Raw genomic sequence first — 19,206 nt, 5'->3', positions numbered from 1 at the left:
GTGCGGTGCCATGACAACACTAACTGTCACCTCCCGCATGAGCCGCTACGGCCATTCCATATACTCTGCTACTGCACCTGAGAGCAACATTCAACCTATGCAGCACTCCGAGGCCTAACCCACTCCCGGGTGACCCCGCAGCGCTCGCTACCTTTATCCGCTCGAGTGATCAGGAGATCCAGGGCCTCCAGCAGGTGCATCTGGCTGATCTGCAGCGATTTATCCAGTACCGGGACCGCCGGCTGTCCATCTGCACAACACAAAAGATCCATTATCCACAAGAGAAATGGCGGCCGTCTACACCGACACCAGGGGGCGATGACAGAAACCTTCACCAGCATGGAAGTGGAGTCAGGAAGAGACATGAGGGGTGGGGGGCACTAGTCTGATATGTAGACCCTGTGATGGGGGATGGGACTATTAGTCTGATATGTAGACCCTGTGATGGGGGATGGGACTATTAGTTTGATATGTAGACCCTGTGATGGGACTATTAGTTTGATATGTAGACCCTGTGATGGGGGATGGGACTATTAGTCTGATATGTAGACCCTGTGATGGGACTATTAGTTTGATATGTAGACCCTGTGATGGGACTATTAGTCTGATATGTAGAACCTGTGAAGGGGGATGGGACTATTAGTCTGATATGTAGACCCTGTGATGGGGGATGGGACTATTAGTCTGATATGTAGACCCTGTGATGGGACTATTAGTTTGATATGTAGACCCTGTGATGGGGGATGGGACTATTAGTCTGATATGTAGACCCTGTGATGGGACTATTAGTTTGATATGTAGACCCTGTGATGGGACTATTAGTCTGATATGTAGAACCTGTGAAGGGGGATGGGACTATTAGTCTGATATGTAGACCCTGTGATGGGGGATGGGACTATTAGTCTGATATGTAGACCCTGTGATTGGGGATGGGACTATTAGTTTGATATGTAGACCCTGTGATGGGGGATGGGACTATTAGTCTGATATGTAGAACCTGTGAAGGGGATGGGGACTATTAGTCTGATATGTAGACCCTGTGATGGGGGATGGGACTATTAGTCTGATATGTAGAACCTGTGAAGGGGGATGGGGACTATTAGTCTGATATGTAGACCCTGTGATGGGGGATGGGACTATTAGTCTGATATGTAGACCCTGTGATGGGGGATGGGACTATTAGTCTGATATGTAGACCCTGTGATGGGGGATGGGACTATTAGTCTGATATGTAGACCCTGTGATGGGGGATGGGACTATTAGTCTGATATGTAGACCCTGTGATGGGGGATGGGACTATTAGTCTGATATGTAGAACCTGTGAAGGGGGATGGGGACTATTAGTCTGATATGTAGACCCTGTGATGGGGGATGGACTATTAGTTTGATATGTAGACCCTGTGATGGGGGATGGGACTATTAGTCTGATATGTAGAACCTGTGAAGGGGGATGGGGACTATTAGTCTGATATGTAGAACCTGTGAAGGGGGATGGGGACTATTAGTCTGATATGTAGACCCTGTGATGGGGGATGGGACTATTAGTTTGATATGTAGACCCTGTGATGGGGGATGGGACTATTAGTCTGATATGTAGAACCTGTGAAGGGGGATGGGGACTATTAGTCTGATATGTAGAACCTGTGAAGGGGGATGGGACTATTAGTCTGATATGTAGACCCTGTGATGGGGGATGGGACTATTAGTCTGATATGTAGACCCTGTGAAGGGGGATGGGACTATTAGTCTGATATGTAGACCCTGTGATGGGACTATTAGTCTGATATGTAGACCCTGTGATGGGGGATGGGACTATTAGTCTGATATGTAGACCCTGTGATGGGGGATGGGACTATTAGTCTGATATGTAGACCCTGTGATGGGGGATGGGACTATTAGTCTGATATGTAGACCCTGTGATGGGGGATGGGACTATTAGTCTGATATGTAGACCCTGTGAAGGGGGATGGGGACTATTAGTCTGATATGTAGACCCTGTGAAGGGGGATGGGACTATTAGTCTGATATGTAGAACCTGTGAAGGGGGATTGGGACTATTAGTCTGATATGTAGACCCTGTGATGGGACTATTAGTCTGATATGTAGAACCTGTGAAGGGGGATGGGGACTATTAGTCTGATATGAAGACCCTGTGATGGGACTATTAGTCTGATATGTAGAACCTGTGAAGGGGGATGGGGACTATTAGTCTGATATGTAGACCCTGTGATGGGGGATGGGGACTATTAGTCTGATATGTAGACCCTGTGATGGGGGATGGGACTATTAGTCTGATATGTAGAACCTGTGAAGGGGGATGGGGACTATTAGTCTGATATGTAGACCCTATGATGGGGGATGGGACTATTAGTCTGATATGTAGACCCTGTGAAGGGGGATGGGACTATTAGTCTGATATGAAGACCCTGTGATGGGGGATGGGACTATTAGTCTGATATGTAGACCCTGTGAAGGGGGATGGGACTATTAGTCTGATATGTAGACCCTGTGATGGGGGATGGGACTATTAGTCTGATATGTAGACCCTGTGAAGGGGGATGGGGACTATTAGTCTGATATGAAGACCCTGTGAAGGGGGATGGGGACTATTAGTCTGATATGTAGACCCTGTGATGGGACTATTAGTCTGATATGTAGAACCTGTGAAGGGGGATGGGGACTATTAGTCTGATATGAAGACCCTGTGATGGGACTATTAGTCTGATATGTAGAACCTGTGAAGGGGGATGGGGACTATTAGTCTGATATGTAGACCCTGTGATGGGGGATGGGGACTATTAGTCTGATATGTAGACCCTGTGATGGGGGATGGGACTATTAGTCTGATATGTAGAACCTGTGATGGGGGATGGGGACTATTAGTCTGATATGTAGAACCTGTGAAGGGGGATGGGGACTATTAGTCTGATATGTAGACCCTATGATGGGGGATGGGACTATTAGTCTGATATGTAGACCCTGTGAAGGGGGATGGGGACTATTAGTCTGATATGTAGAACCTGTGATGGGACTATTAGTCTGATATGTAGACCCTGTGATGGGGGATGGGGACTATTAGTCTGATATGTAGAACCTGTGAAGGGGGATGGGGACTATTAGTCTGATATGTAGACCCTATGATGGGGGATGGGACTATTAGTCTGATATGTAGACCCTGTGAAGGGGGATGGGACTATTAGTCTGATATGAAGACCCTGTGATGGGGGATGGGACTATTAGTCTGATATGTAGACCCTGTGAAGGGGGATGGGACTATTAGTCTGATATGTAGACCCTGTGATGGGGGATGGGACTATTAGTCTGATATGTAGACCCTGTGAAGGGGGATGGGGACTATTAGTCTGATATGAAGACCCTGTGATGGGACTATTAGTCTGATATGTAGACCCTGTGAAGGGGGATGGGACTATTAGTCTGATATGTAGACCCTGTGATGGGGGATGGGACTATTAGTCTGATATGAAGACCCTGTGATGGGACTATTAGTCTGATATGTAGACCCTGTGATGGGACTATTAGTCTGATATGTAGACCCTGTGAAGGGGGATGGGACTATTAGTCTGATATGTAGACCCTGTGAAGGGGGATGGGACTATTAGTCTGATATGTAGACCCTGTGATGGGGGATGGGACTATTAGTTTGATATGTAGACCCTGTGATGGGGGATGGGACTATTAGTCTGATATGTAGACCCTGTGAAGGGGGATGGGACTATTAGTCTGATATGTAGACCCTGTGATGGGACTATTAGTCTGATATGTAGACCCTGTGAAGGGGGATGGGACTATTAGTCTGATATGAAGACCCTGTGATGGGACTATTAGTCTGATATGTAGACCCTGTGAAGGGGGATGGGACTATTAGTCTGATATGTAGACCCTGTGATGGGGGATGGGACTATTAGTCTGATATGAAGACCCTGTGATGGGACTATTAGTCTGATATGTAGACCCTGTGAAGGGGGATGGGACTATTAGTCTGATATGTAGACCCTGTGATGGGGGATGGGACTATTAGTTTGATATGTAGACCCTGTGATGGGGGATGGGACTATTAGTCTGATATGTAGACCCTGTGAAGGGGGATGGGACTATTAGTCTGATATGTAGACCCTGTGATGGGACTATTAGTCTGATATGTAGACCCTGTGAAGGGGGATGGGACTATTAGTCTGATATGTAGACCCTGTGATGGGGGATGGGACTATTAGTCTGATATGAAGACCCTGTGATGGGACTATTAGTCTGATATGTAGACCCTGTGATGGGACTATTAGTCTGATATGTAGACCCTGTGAAGGGGGATGGGACTATTAGTCTGATATGTAGACCCTGTGAAGGGGGATGGGACTATTAGTCTGATATGTAGACCCTGTGATGGGGGATGGGACTATTAGTTTGATATGTAGACCCTGTGATGGGGATGGGACTATTAGTCTGATATGTAGACCCTGTGAAGGGGGATGGGACTATTAGTCTGATATGAAGACCCTGTGATGGGACTATTAGTCTGATATGTAGACCCTGTGAAGGGGGATGGGACTATTAGTCTGATATGTAGACCCTGTGATGGGGGATGGGACTATTAGTCTGATATGAAGACCCTGTGAAGGGGGATGGGGACTATTAGTCTGATATGTAGACCCTGTGAAGGGGGATGGGACTATTAGTCTGATATGTAGACCCTGTGAAGGGGGATGGGACTATTAGTCTGATATGTAGACCCTGTGATGGGGGATGGGACTATTAGTCTGATATGAAGACCCTGTGATGGGACTATTAGTCTGATATGTAGACCCTGTGATGGGACTATTAGTCTGATATGTAGACCCTGTGAAGGGGGATGGGACTATTAGTCTGATATGTAGACCCTGTGAAGGGGGATGGGACTATTAGTCTGATATGTAGACCCTGTGATGGGGGATGGGACTATTAGTTTGATATGTAGACCCTGTGATGGGGGATGGGACTATTAGTCTGATATGTAGACCCTGTGAAGGGGGATGGGACTATTAGTCTGATATGAAGACCCTGTGATGGGACTATTAGTCTGATATGTAGACCCTGTGAAGGGGGATGGGACTATTAGTCTGATATGTAGACCCTGTGATGGGGGATGGGACTATTAGTCTGATATGAAGACCCTGTGATGGGACTATTAGTCTGATATGTAGACCCTGTGAAGGGGGATGGGACTATTAGTCTGATATGTAGACCCTGTGATGGGGGATGGGACTATTAGTCTGATATGAAGACCCTGTGAAGGGGGATGGGGACTATTAGTCTGATATGTAGACCCTGTGAAGGGGGATGGGACTATTAGTCTGATATGTAGACCCTGTGAAGGGGGATGGGACTATTAGTCTGATATGTAGACCCTGTGATGGGGGATGGGACTATTAGTCTGATATGAAGACCCTGTGATGGGACTATTAGTCTGATATGTAGACCCTGTGAAGGGGGATGGGACTATTAGTCTGATATGTAGACCCTGTGAAGGGGGATGGGACTATTAGTCTGATATGTAGACCCTGTGATGGGGGATGGGACTATTAGTCTGATATGTAGACCCTGTGATGGGGGATGGGACTATTAGTCTGATATGAAGACCCTGTGAAGGGGGATGGGGACTATTAGTCTGATATGTAGACCCTGTGAAGGGGGATGGGACTATTAGTCTGATATGTAGACCCTGTGAAGGGGGATGGGACTATTAGTCTGATATGTAGACCCTGTGATGGGGGATGGGACTATTAGTCTGATATGAAGACCCTGTGATGGGACTATTAGTCTGATATGTAGACCCTGTGATGGGACTATTAGTCTGATATGTAGACCCTGTGAAGGGGGATGGGACTATTAGTCTGATATGTAGACCCTGTGAAGGGGGATGGGACTATTAGTCTGATATGTAGACCCTGTGATGGGGGATGGGACTATTAGTTTGATATGTAGACCCTGTGATGGGGGATGGGACTATTAGTCTGATATGTAGACCCTGTGAAGGGGGATGGGACTATTAGTCTGATATGAAGACCCTGTGATGGGACTATTAGTCTGATATGTAGACCCTGTGAAGGGGGATGGGACTATTAGTCTGATATGTAGACCCTGTGATGGGGGATGGGACTATTAGTCTGATATGAAGACCCTGTGATGGGACTATTAGTCTGATATGTAGACCCTGTGAAGGGGGATGGGACTATTAGTCTGATATGTAGACCCTGTGATGGGGGATGGGACTATTAGTCTGATATGAAGACCCTGTGAAGGGGGATGGGGACTATTAGTCTGATATGTAGACCCTGTGAAGGGGGATGGGACTATTAGTCTGATATGTAGACCCTGTGAAGGGGGATGGGACTATTAGTCTGATATGTAGACCCTGTGATGGGGGATGGGACTATTAGTCTGATATGAAGACCCTGTGATGGGACTATTAGTCTGATATGTAGACCCTGTGAAGGGGGATGGGACTATTAGTCTGATATGTAGACCCTGTGAAGGGGGATGGGACTATTAGTCTGATATGTAGACCCTGTGATGGGGGATGGGACTATTAGTTTGATATGTAGACCCTGTGATGGGGATGGGACTATTAGTCTGATATGTAGACCCTGTGAAGGGGGATGGGACTATTAGTCTGATATGAAGACCCTGTGATGGGACTATTAGTCTGATATGTAGACCCTGTGAAGGGGGATGGGACTATTAGTCTGATATGTAGACCCTGTGATGGGGGATGGGACTATTAGTCTGATATGAAGACCCTGTGATGGGACTATTAGTCTGATATGTAGACCCTGTGATGGGACTATTAGTCTGATATGTAGACCCTGTGAAGGGGGATGGGACTATTAGTCTGATATGTAGACCCTGTGAAGGGGGATGGGACTATTAGTCTGATATGTAGACCCTGTGAAGGGGGATGGGACTATTAGTCTGATATGAAGACCCCATAAGAGGATGACCCGCTGTTTGGGTGAGGACTCTTCTATTTTCACACTGCAGCGCTGCGGTCTCTCCGTTTCGTCTCATCTCCCCCCTTTCTGTGGTTTGGGGTCACATCTCTTACCCTGCGCTACCCGTCTTCTCTGGGACTCGTTTGCTCATTCATTGCGGTTTCCTCTCTGGATTAGCGCAGATAATTTGTATATTAAATTCAAGAAAGGCCGCCTGCCGGCAGAAATGAGCCCTGTTTTCCAACCATTATTAAAGAGTAAAAATAAAAAAGTCTTTATTCAATTTGCAACAAGGACAGAGCACATGAAATGTAAAAGTTAATGTCCATTTCTGACAGCGATCAGCGCAGTGCCAGGCGTGGGAGCTCGGTCTAGAAAGGGTTAAGTCCCACAACCACAGAGCGCTACGTGCAGATAGTTATTAGTTAGATTCAAAGGTGTCAATAGGACAATTAGTAAAATAAAGGTAGAAGCCCCCCCGACATGTTTCGCTACGATGTCGCGTCCTCAGGGGTATCGGGGCCAATGACAGCGAGCAATTAAGTATTCACTGCAACTAGCTGAACATGTGTCCACAATCAGCCTATCCAAGGAGGAATAGAGGACCGAGCCTCCTCCTCCGGTGATTGACAGATTCTGCCACCAATGAACAGCACTCGAGTGCACAAGCGCAGCAGGCTGCATGATGGTCATCGCTGTACATAGAATTATAACATGACTATAATACAAGAAAGAGGTCACCGAGGAGTTAATAGATAAGTGCACCGAGGCACAAAGTGATGGGATAGTAACGGATGGGATTAGTGATAGTGCCATTCTAGGTACAGACGCTGTGCCCGGATTATAGACCATATTATAGTGGCTGTGAGCGGCACAACAATATTACTATGATCTGAAGAAGTTATTAGTGGGCTTATAGATCAATACGTGTATAGGGTAGACATAATAGGCAGAGTTATCATGGACAGTGTAGATAAGAGTCCGAGTCCACACACGGAGACAGACACACTGGTGTACTGGCATGACTCAATCAGAACGCCCAGCAAGATCATCGCTATACACAGTATCGGGACACTGCGATTGTGCAAAAAAAAAAGGGTTTACTAGAGAGTTTGTAAAACGACGCACAAACGCACAATGTGAACAGAGTGATACAATAAGAATACACTTTAACACGCTGGCGCTGTGAGGTGATTAAAGGTGATGTTACAATTACTGTAAGCAGCACAAAGGATGTTACTGTGATCTGGGAAGGTTATCAGTGGACTAATACATCAATGCGCTAATAAACTAGGGTAATCAGAATGAGCAGAAAATGTTCACCGAGATGGGGGAGAGATGGGGGGAGAGATGGGGGAGAGATGGGGGAGAGATGGGGGGAGATGGGGGAGAGATGGGGGAGAGATGGGGGGGAGAGATGGGGGGAGGGATGGGGGGAGAGATGGGGGAGGGATGGGGGAGAGTTTGGGGAGAGATGGGGGGAGAGATGGGGGAGAGATGGGGGAGGGATGGGGGAGAGATGGGGGAAGAGATGGGGGGAGAGATGGGGGAGAGATTGGGGGAGAGATGGGGGAGAGATGGGGGAGAGATGGGGGGAGAGATGGGGGAGGGATGGGGGAGAGATGGGGGGAGAGATGGGGGGAGAGATGGGGGAGGGATGGGGGAGGGATGGGGGAGAGATGGGGGAGAGATGGGGGGAGAGATGGGGGGAGAGATGGGGGAGGGATGGGGGAGAGATGGGGGAGAGATGGGGGGAGAGATGGGGGAGGGATGGGGGAGGGATGGGGGAGAGATGGGGGAGAGATGGGGGGAGAGATGGGGGGAGAGATGGGGAGGGATGGGGAGAGATGGGGGAGAGGGGGGAGAGATGGGGAGAGAGATGGGGAGAGATGGGGGAGAGGTGGGGGGAGAGTTGGGGAGAGAATGGGGGAGGGATGGGGGGAGAGGGGGGAGAGATGGGGGGAGCATGGGGGAGAGATGGGGGAGGGGAATTGTTGGCTTTGTTTGCCTTATTAATTGCTTTGTAATTTCATGATGACAAGTAAAATGGAAAATAATTTTGAAGCTGGAACACATTGCTATTTGATGTAGGGATTATTGTACGTGTGACACACACTGCATACTTGTAACTGTTCTGGCTTTGAATAAAAATATATTTGAAAAAAAAAAAATGAGCAGATTCATGATAGACATTGCAAATTAGTATAGAAGTCTACAGGCTGAAATCTTGTATTATAGTCATGTTATAATTGTATGTACAGCGATGACCATCATGCAGCCTGCTGCGCTTGTGCACTCGAGTGCTGTTCATTGGTGGCCTCTGACTAGTAAGTGATTGGTGGCAGAATCTGTCAATCACCGGAGGAGGAGGCTCGGTCCTCTATTCCTCCTTGGATAGGCTGATTGTGGACACATGTTCAGCTAGTTGCAGTGAATACTTAATTGCTCGCTGTCATTGGCCCCGATACCCCTGAGGACGCGACATCGTAGCGAAACATGTCGGGGGGGCTTCTACCTTTATTTTACTAATTGTCCTATTGACACCTTTGAATCTAACTAATAACTATCTGCACGTAGCGCTCTGTGGTTGTGGGACTTAACCCTTTCTAGACCGAGCTCCCACGCCTGGCACTGCGCTGATCGCTGTCAGAAATGGACATTAACTTTTACATTTCATGTGCTCTGTCCTTGTTGCAAATTGAATAAAGACTTTTTTATTTTTACTCTTTAATAATGGTTGGAAAACAGGGCTCATTTCTGCCGGCAGGCGGCCTTTCTTGAATTTAACTGTTGCACGCCCACCAACTATTGAGGTCCGCTCCATTGTATTTTTTGATAATTTGTATATAGCGCATAATTGGCGGCCCCTTTACATTACATCATTAACCAAACCGCTGGAAGAAAGGAGCCAATAAGAAACAGCAGCGAATGAGATTGTGGGAGGAGCTGCGCTCAGGTCAGCCGCAGCGCACACTATTAGATTGTACATATGAACGGGGGAAGGCTCTGCCCGCCCACAATGACATCACTGCTCTGTTCCTGTGATGTCATCAGTGACGTGTTTAATAGAAGAAGATGAGCGCTCACCGTCTATTAGCAGCACGCCGCTGTCCGTGGAGACCAAGAGAGACGGACCCCAGGAATCTCCCCCCGCAGCTTCATAAGAGAAGTTATTACAGAAGCACTGAGACTCCCAGGGCTGTGGAGAGAAGCAGCGATGAGGCGTCCGTACGGATCACTACAGCCGGCAGCAGAATGACCCCCACAAGACGCGTCCTACCTCCCTCCGGCACAGTCCCGTCGTCGCCAGGCTTGTAGGCGCGTCTCCCCGCACGATCGTTTTCAGCTTGAGAGCCTGAAGTGGATGAAGCAGATTTATAGGACATCAGGTGACCGTCATCTCACGGTGAAGGGGGACAGACCACGGACGCCATGTGACACTGACCTGGCCAATACGAACAAACTCCGCCTGCCGCGCTTCTTCTTTTTTCCTGGCAGATTTTGGAGATTCCGGCAGAACGTCACTGAACGATCTTCTGTTTAACATGTTCTAGAAACAGAGTAATAAGAGCACGTGACCGCGCCGCCCCCAGACCACAGGGTCGCAGTGGTGGCATCTGCTGCATTTACAATATAATATTCACCGGTGGTCTCCAGCCCACTGACCACACAACAGTCTACAAGACGTGACCTCCCGGCCTGATCCTTCCAGGTAGCGGGACTGTAGCGCAGATCACGACAGACACGTGCGGCGTCCGCCATCTCCTGTCACTCACCATGTGGATACATCGGGAGCATTGGCTGGAGGACGGCACGGAGCGGATGATCTGACAGATGGCAGTGTTGGCGACGCTGAGCGGAATATTTCACACTCCGGGTTACCTTATGTAAATCCGGCATCAGATCCTGGTACAGGGAGCGGATCAGCATGTCCAGGGTGCGCTGCCTCTTCTGAGCGAAGGTCGGCGTCTCCAGAGTCGCCTTCTCACCATTTATTACTGCCGTGGAAGATACGATGGTGACAGTCAGAATGGAGGCGGCACGCAGAACATTATAGACGGGTCACATACTGGACATAGACACAGCACATTATAGACAGTGGTCACATACTGGATATAGACACAGCACATTATAGACGGGTCACATACTGGATATAGACACAGCACATTATAGACGGGTCACATACTGGACATAGACACAGCACATTATAGACAGGTCACATACTGGACATAGACACGCAGAACATTATAGACGGGTCACATACTGGACATAGACACGCAGAACATTATAGACGGGTCACATACTGGATATAGACACAGCACATTATAGACAGTGGTCACATACTGGATATAGACACAGCACATTATAGACGGGTCACATACTGGACATAGACACAGCACATTATAGACAGGTCACATACTGGATATAGACACAGCACATTATAGACAGTGGTCACATACTGGATATAGACACAGCACATTATAGACGGCGGTCACATACTGGATATAGACACAGCACATTATAGACGGGTCACATACTGGATATAGACACAGCACATTATAGACGGCAGTCACATACTGGATATAGACACAGCACATTATAGACGGGTCACATACTGGACATAGACACACAGAACATTATAGACGGCGGTCACATACTGGGCGTAGACACAGCACATTATAGACAGGTCACATACTGGATATAGACACAGCACATTATAGACGGGTCACATACTGGACGTAGACACAGCACATTATAGACGGGTCACATACTGGACATAGACACAGCACATTATAGACGGGTCACATACTGGACATACACAGCACATTATAGACGGGTCACATACTCGACATACACAGCACATTATAGACAGGTCACATACTGGACATAGACACAGCACATTATAGACAGGTCACATACTGGATATAGACACAGCACATTATAGACGGCGGTCACATACTGGACATAGACACAGCACATTATAGACAGTGGTCACATACTGGATATACACAGCACATTATAGACGGGTCACATACTGGACATACACAGCACATTATAGACGGTGGTCACATACTGGACATACACAGCACATTATAGATGGGTCACATACTGGACATAGACACAGCACATTATAGACAGTGGTCACATACTGGACATAGACACGCAGCACATTATAGACGATGGTCACATACTGGACATACACAGCACATTATAGACAATGGTCACATAATGGATATAGACACAGGACATTATAGACAGGTCACATACTGGACATAGACACGCAGAACATTATAGACGGGTCACATACTGGACATAGACACGCAGAACATTATAGACGGGTCACATACTGGATATAGACACAGCACATTATAGACAGTGGTCACATACTGGATATAGACACAGCACATTATAGACGGGTCACATACTGGATATAGACACAGCACATTATAGACGGCGGTCACATACTGGATATAGACACAGCACATTATAGACGGGTCACATACTGGACATAGACACGCAGAACATTATAGACGGCGGTCACATACTGGACGTAGACACAGCACATTATAGACAGGTCACATACTGGACATAGACACAGCACATTATAGACGGGTCACATACTGGACGTAGACACAGCACATTATAGACGGGTCACATACTGGACATAGACACAGCACCTTATAGACGGGTCACATACTGGACATACACAGCACATTATAGACGGGTCACATACTCGACATACACAGCACATTATAGACAGGTCACATACTGGACATAGACACAGCACATTATAGACAGGTCACATACTGGATATAGACACAGCACATTATAGACGGCGGTCACATACTGGACATAGACACAGCACATTATAGACAGTGGTCACATACTGGATATAGACACAGCACATTATAGACGGCGGTCACATACTGGATATAGACACAGCACATTATAGACGGGTCACATACTGGACATAGACACGCAGAACATTATAGACGGCGGTCACATACTGGACGTAGACACAGCACATTATAGACAGGTCACATACTGGATATAGACACAGCACATTATAGACGGGTCACATACTGGACGTAGACACAGCACATTATAGACGGGTCACATACTGGACATAGACACAGCACATTATAGACGGGTCACATACTGGACATACACAGCACATTATAGACGGGTCACATACTCGACATACACAGCACATTATAGACAGGTCACATACTGGACATAGACACAGCACATTATAGACAGGTCACATACTGGACATAGACACAGCACATTATAGACAGTGGTCACATACTGGATATAGACAAAGCACATTATAGACAGTGGTCACATACTGGATATAGACACAGCACATTATAGACAGTGGTCACATACTGGATATAGACACAGCACATTATAGACGGCGGTCACATACTGGATATAGACACAGCACATTATAGACAGGTCACATACTGGATATAGACACAGCACATTATAGACGGCGGTCACATACTGGACATAGACACAGCACATTATAGACAGTGGTCACATACTGGATATAGACACAGCACATTATAGACAGTGGTCACATACTGGACATAGACACAGCACATTATAGACAGTGGTCACATACTGGATATACACAGCACATTATAGACGGGTCACATACTGGACATACACAGCACATTATAGACGGTGGTCACATACTGGACATACACAGCACATTATAGATGGGTCACATACTGGACATAGACACAGCACATTATAGACAGTGGTCACATACTGGACATAGACACGCAGCACATTATAGACGATGGTCACATACTGGACATACACAGCACATTATAGACAATGGTCACATAATGGATATAGACACAGGACATTATAGACAGGTCACATACTGGACATAGACACGCAGAACATTATAGACGGGTCACATACTGGACATAGACACGCAGAACATTATAGACGGGTCACATACTGGATATAGACACAGCACATTATAGACAGTGGTCACATACTGGATATAGACACAGCACATTATAGACGGGTCACATACTGGATATAGACACAGCACATTATAGACGGCGGTCACATACTGGATATAGACACAGCACATTATAAACGGGTCACATACTGGACATAGACACGCAGAACATTATAGACGGCGGTCACATACTGGACGTAGACACAGCACATTATAGACAGGTCACATACTGGACATAGATACAGCACATTATAGACGGGTCACATACTGGACGTAGACACAGCACATTATAGACGGGTCACATACTGGACATAGACACAGCACATTATAGACGGGTCACATACTGGACATACACAGCACATTATAGACGGGTCACATACTCGACATACACAGCACAATATAGACAGGTCACATACTGGACATAGACACAGCACATTATAGACAGGTCACATACTGGATATAGACACAGCACATTATAGACGGCGGTCACATACTGGACATAGACACAGCACATTATAGACAGTGGTCACATACTGGATATAGACACAGCACATTATAGACAGTGGTCACATACTGGACATAGACACAGCACATTATAGACAGTGGTCACATACTGGATATACACAGCACATTATAGACGGGTCACATACTGGACATACACAGCACATTATAGACGGTGGTCACATACTGGACATACACAGCACATTATAGATGGGTCACATACTGGACATAGACACAGCACATTATAGACAGTGGTCACATACTGGATATAGACACAGCACATTATAGACGGCGGTCACATACTGGATATAGACACAGCACATTATAGACGGGTCACATACTGGACATAGACACAGCACATTATAGACGGGTCACATACTGGACATACACAGCACATTATAGACGGGTCACATACTCGACATACACAGCACATTATAGACAGGTCACATACTGGACATAGACACAGCACATTATAGACAGGTCACATACTGGATATAGACACAGCACATTATAGACGGCGGTCACATACTGGACATAGACACAGCACATTATAGACAGTGGTCACATACTGGATATAGACACAGCACATTATAGACAGTGGTCACATACTGGACATAGACACAGCACATTATAGACAGTGGTCACATACTGGATATACACAGCACATTATAGACGGGTCACATACTGGACATACACAGCACATTATAGACGGTGGTCACATACTGGACATACACAGCACATTATAGATGGGTCACATACTGGACATAGACACAGCACATTATAGACAGTGGTCACATACTGGACATAGACACGCAGCACATTATAGACGATGGTCACATACTGGACATACACAGCACATTATAGACAATGGTCACATAATGGATATAGACACAGGACATTATAGACAGGTCACATACTGGACATAGACACAGCACATTATAGACGATGGTCACATACTGGACATACACAGCACATTATAGATGGCGGTCACATAATGGATATAGACACAGGACATTATAGACAGGTCACATACTGGACATAGACACAGCACATTATAGACGGCGGTCACATACTGGACATAGACACAGCACATTATAGACGGTGGTCACATACTGGATATAGACACAGCACATTATAGACGGCGGTCACATACTGGATATAGACACAGCACATTATAGACGGTGGTCACATACTGGATATAGACACAGCACATTATAGACGGCGGTCACATACTGGATATAGACACAGCACATTATAGACAGGTCACATACTGGACATAGACACAGCACATTATAGACGGGTCACATACTGGACATAGACACGCAGCACATTATAGACGATGGTCACATACTGGACATACACAGCACATTATAGACGGCGGTCACATAATGGATATAGACACAGCACATTATAGACAGGTCACATACTGGACATAGACACAGCACATTATAGACAGGTCACATACTGGATATAGACACAGCACATTATAGACAGGTCACATACTGGACATAGACACGCAGCACATTATAGACAGGTCACATACTGGATATAGACACAGCACATTATAGACAGGTCACATACTGGACATAGACACGCAGCACATTATAGACAGGTCACATACTGGATATAGACACAGCACATTATAGACGGCGGTCACATACTGGACATAGACACAGCACATTATAGACAGGTCACATACTGGACATAGACACGCAGCACATTATAAACAGTGGTCACATACTGGACATAGACACAGCACATTATAGACGGGTCACATACTGGACATACACAGCACATTATAGACGGTGGTCACATACTGGACATACACAGCACATTATAGATGGGTCACATACTGGACATAGACACAGCACATTATAGACAGTGGTCACATACTGGATATAGACACAGCACATTATAGACGGGTCACATACTGGATATAGACACAGCACATTATAGACGGCGGTCACATACTGGATATAGACAGCACATTATAGACGGGTCACATACTGGACATAGACACGCAGAACATTATAGACGGCGGTCACATACTGGACGTAGACACAGCACATTATAGACAGGTCACATACTGGACATAGACACAGCACATTATAGACGGATCACATACTGGACGTAGACACAGCACATTATAGACGGGTCACATACTGGACATAGACACAGCACATTATAGACGGGTCACATACTGGACATACACAGCACATTATAGACGGGTCACATACTCGACATACACAGCACATTATAGACAGGTCACATACTGGACATAGACACAGCACATTATAGACAGGTCACATACTGGACATAGACACAGCACATTATAGACAGGTCACATACTGGACATAGACACAGCACATTATAGACAGTGGTCACATACTGGATATACACAGCACATTATAGACGGGTCACATACTGGACATACACAGCACATTATAGACGGTGCTCACATACTGGACATACACAGCACATTATAGATGGGTCACATACTGGACATAGACACGCAGCACATTATAGACGATGGTCACATACTGGACATACACAGCACATTATAGACAATGGTCACATAATGGATATAGACACAGGACATTATAGACAGGTCACATACTGGACATAGACACAGCACATTATAGACGGTGGTCACATACTGGATATAGACACAGCACATTAAAGACGGCGGTCACATACTGGATATAGACACAGCACATTATAGACGGGTCACATACTGGATATAGACACAGCACATTATAGACGGTGGTCACATACTGGATATAGACACAGCACATTATAGACGGCGGTCACATACTGGATATAGACACAGCACATTATAGACAGGTCACATACTGGACATAGACACAGCACATTATAGACGGGTCACATACTGTACATAGACACGCAGCACATTATAGACGATGGTCACATACTGGACATACACAGCACATTATAGACGGCGGTCACATAATGGCTATAGACACAGCACATTATAGACAGGTCACATACTGGACATAGACACAGCACATTATAGACGGGTCACATACTGGACATAGACACAGCACATTATAGACGATGGTCACATACTGGATATAGACACAGCACATTATAGACGGGTCACATACTGGATATAGACACAGCACATTATAGACAGGTCACATACTGGACATAGACACGCAGCACATTATAGACGGGTCACATACTGGATATAGACACAGCACATTATAGACAGGTCACATACTGGACATAGACACGCAGCACATTATAGACAGGTCACATACTGGATATAGACAGCACATTATAGACGGCGGTCACATACTGGACATAGACACAGCACATTATAGACAGGTCACATACTGGACATAGACACAGCACATTATAGACAGTGGTCACATACTGGACATAGACACGCAGAACATTATAGACGGGTCACATACTGGACATAGACACGCAGAACATTATAGACGGGTCACATACTGGATATAGACACAGCACATTATAGACGGGTCACATACTGGATATAGACACAGCACATTATAGACGGCGGTCACATACTGGATATAGACACAGCACATTATAGACGGGTCACATACTGGACATAGACACGCAGAACATTATAGACGGCGGTCACATACTGGACGTAGACACAGCACATTATAGACGGGTCACATACTGGACATAGACACAGCACATTATAGACGGGTCACATACTGGACATACACAGCACATTATAGACGGGTCACATACTCGACATACACAGCACATTATAGACAGGTCACATACTGGACATAGACACAGCACATTATAGACAGGTCACATACTGGATATAGACACAGCACATTATAGACGGCGGTCACATACTGGACATAGACACAGCACATTATAGACAGTGGTCACATTCTGGATATAGACACAGCACATTATAGACAGGTCACATACTGGACATAGACACAGCACATTATAGACAGTGGTCACATACTGGATATAGACACAGCACATTATAGACAGGTCACATACTGGATATAGACACAGCACATTATAGACGGCGGTCACATACTGGACATAGACACAGCACATTATAGACAGGTCACATACTGGACATAGACACGCAGCACATTATAAACAGTGGTCACATACTGGACATAGACACAGCACATTATAGACAGTGGTCACATACTGGATATACACAGCACATTATAGACGGGTCACATACTGGACATACACAGCACATTATAGACGGTGGTCACATACTGGACATACACAGCACATTATAGATGGGTCACATACTGGACATAGACACAGCACATTATAGACAGTGGTCACATACTGGATATAGACACAGCACATTATAGACGGGTCACATACTGGATATAGACACAGCACATTATAGACGGCGGTCACATACTGGATATAGACACAGCACATTATAGACGGGTCACATACTGGACATAGACACGCAGAACATTATAGACGGCGGTCACATACTGGACGTAGACACAGCACATTATAGACAGGTCACATACTGGACATAGACACAGCACATTATAGACGGATCACATACTGGACGTAGACACAGCACATTATAGACGGGTCACATACTGGACATAGACACAGCACATTATAGACGGGTCACATACTGGACATACACAGCACATTATAGACGGGTCACATACTCGACATACACAGCACATTATAGACAGGTCACATACTGGACATAGACACAGCACATTATAGACAGGT

General features: G+C 46.0%; 1 protein-coding gene across 1 annotated transcript in view; it reads right to left on the bottom strand.

Moving 5' to 3' along the window:
* Positions 1-95: 95 nt before the first annotated feature.
* LOC142707606 (GTPase-activating Rap/Ran-GAP domain-like protein 3) overlaps positions 96-19,206 on the bottom strand; it is a 40,322-nt gene continuing 21,211 nt past the window's right edge. The window contains exons 14-18 of the mRNA XM_075848344.1: positions 10,866-10,981; positions 10,429-10,533; positions 10,264-10,338; positions 10,071-10,182; positions 96-250 (exon numbers count right to left, since the gene is read on the bottom strand). Coding sequence (XP_075704459.1) covers positions 96-250; positions 10,071-10,182; positions 10,264-10,338; positions 10,429-10,533; positions 10,866-10,981 — 563 coding nt within the window. The remainder of the gene's footprint in view (positions 251-10,070; positions 10,183-10,263; positions 10,339-10,428; positions 10,534-10,865; positions 10,982-19,206) is intronic.

The sequence above is a fragment of the Rhinoderma darwinii genome, unplaced genomic scaffold, assembly GCF_050947455.1.
Source record: "Rhinoderma darwinii isolate aRhiDar2 unplaced genomic scaffold, aRhiDar2.hap1 Scaffold_3862, whole genome shotgun sequence".
Classification (NCBI taxonomy): Eukaryota; Metazoa; Chordata; class Amphibia; order Anura; family Rhinodermatidae; genus Rhinoderma; species Rhinoderma darwinii.
Note: the sequence above shows the minus strand (reverse complement) of the source record. Positions and strands in the feature narration are given on the sequence as shown.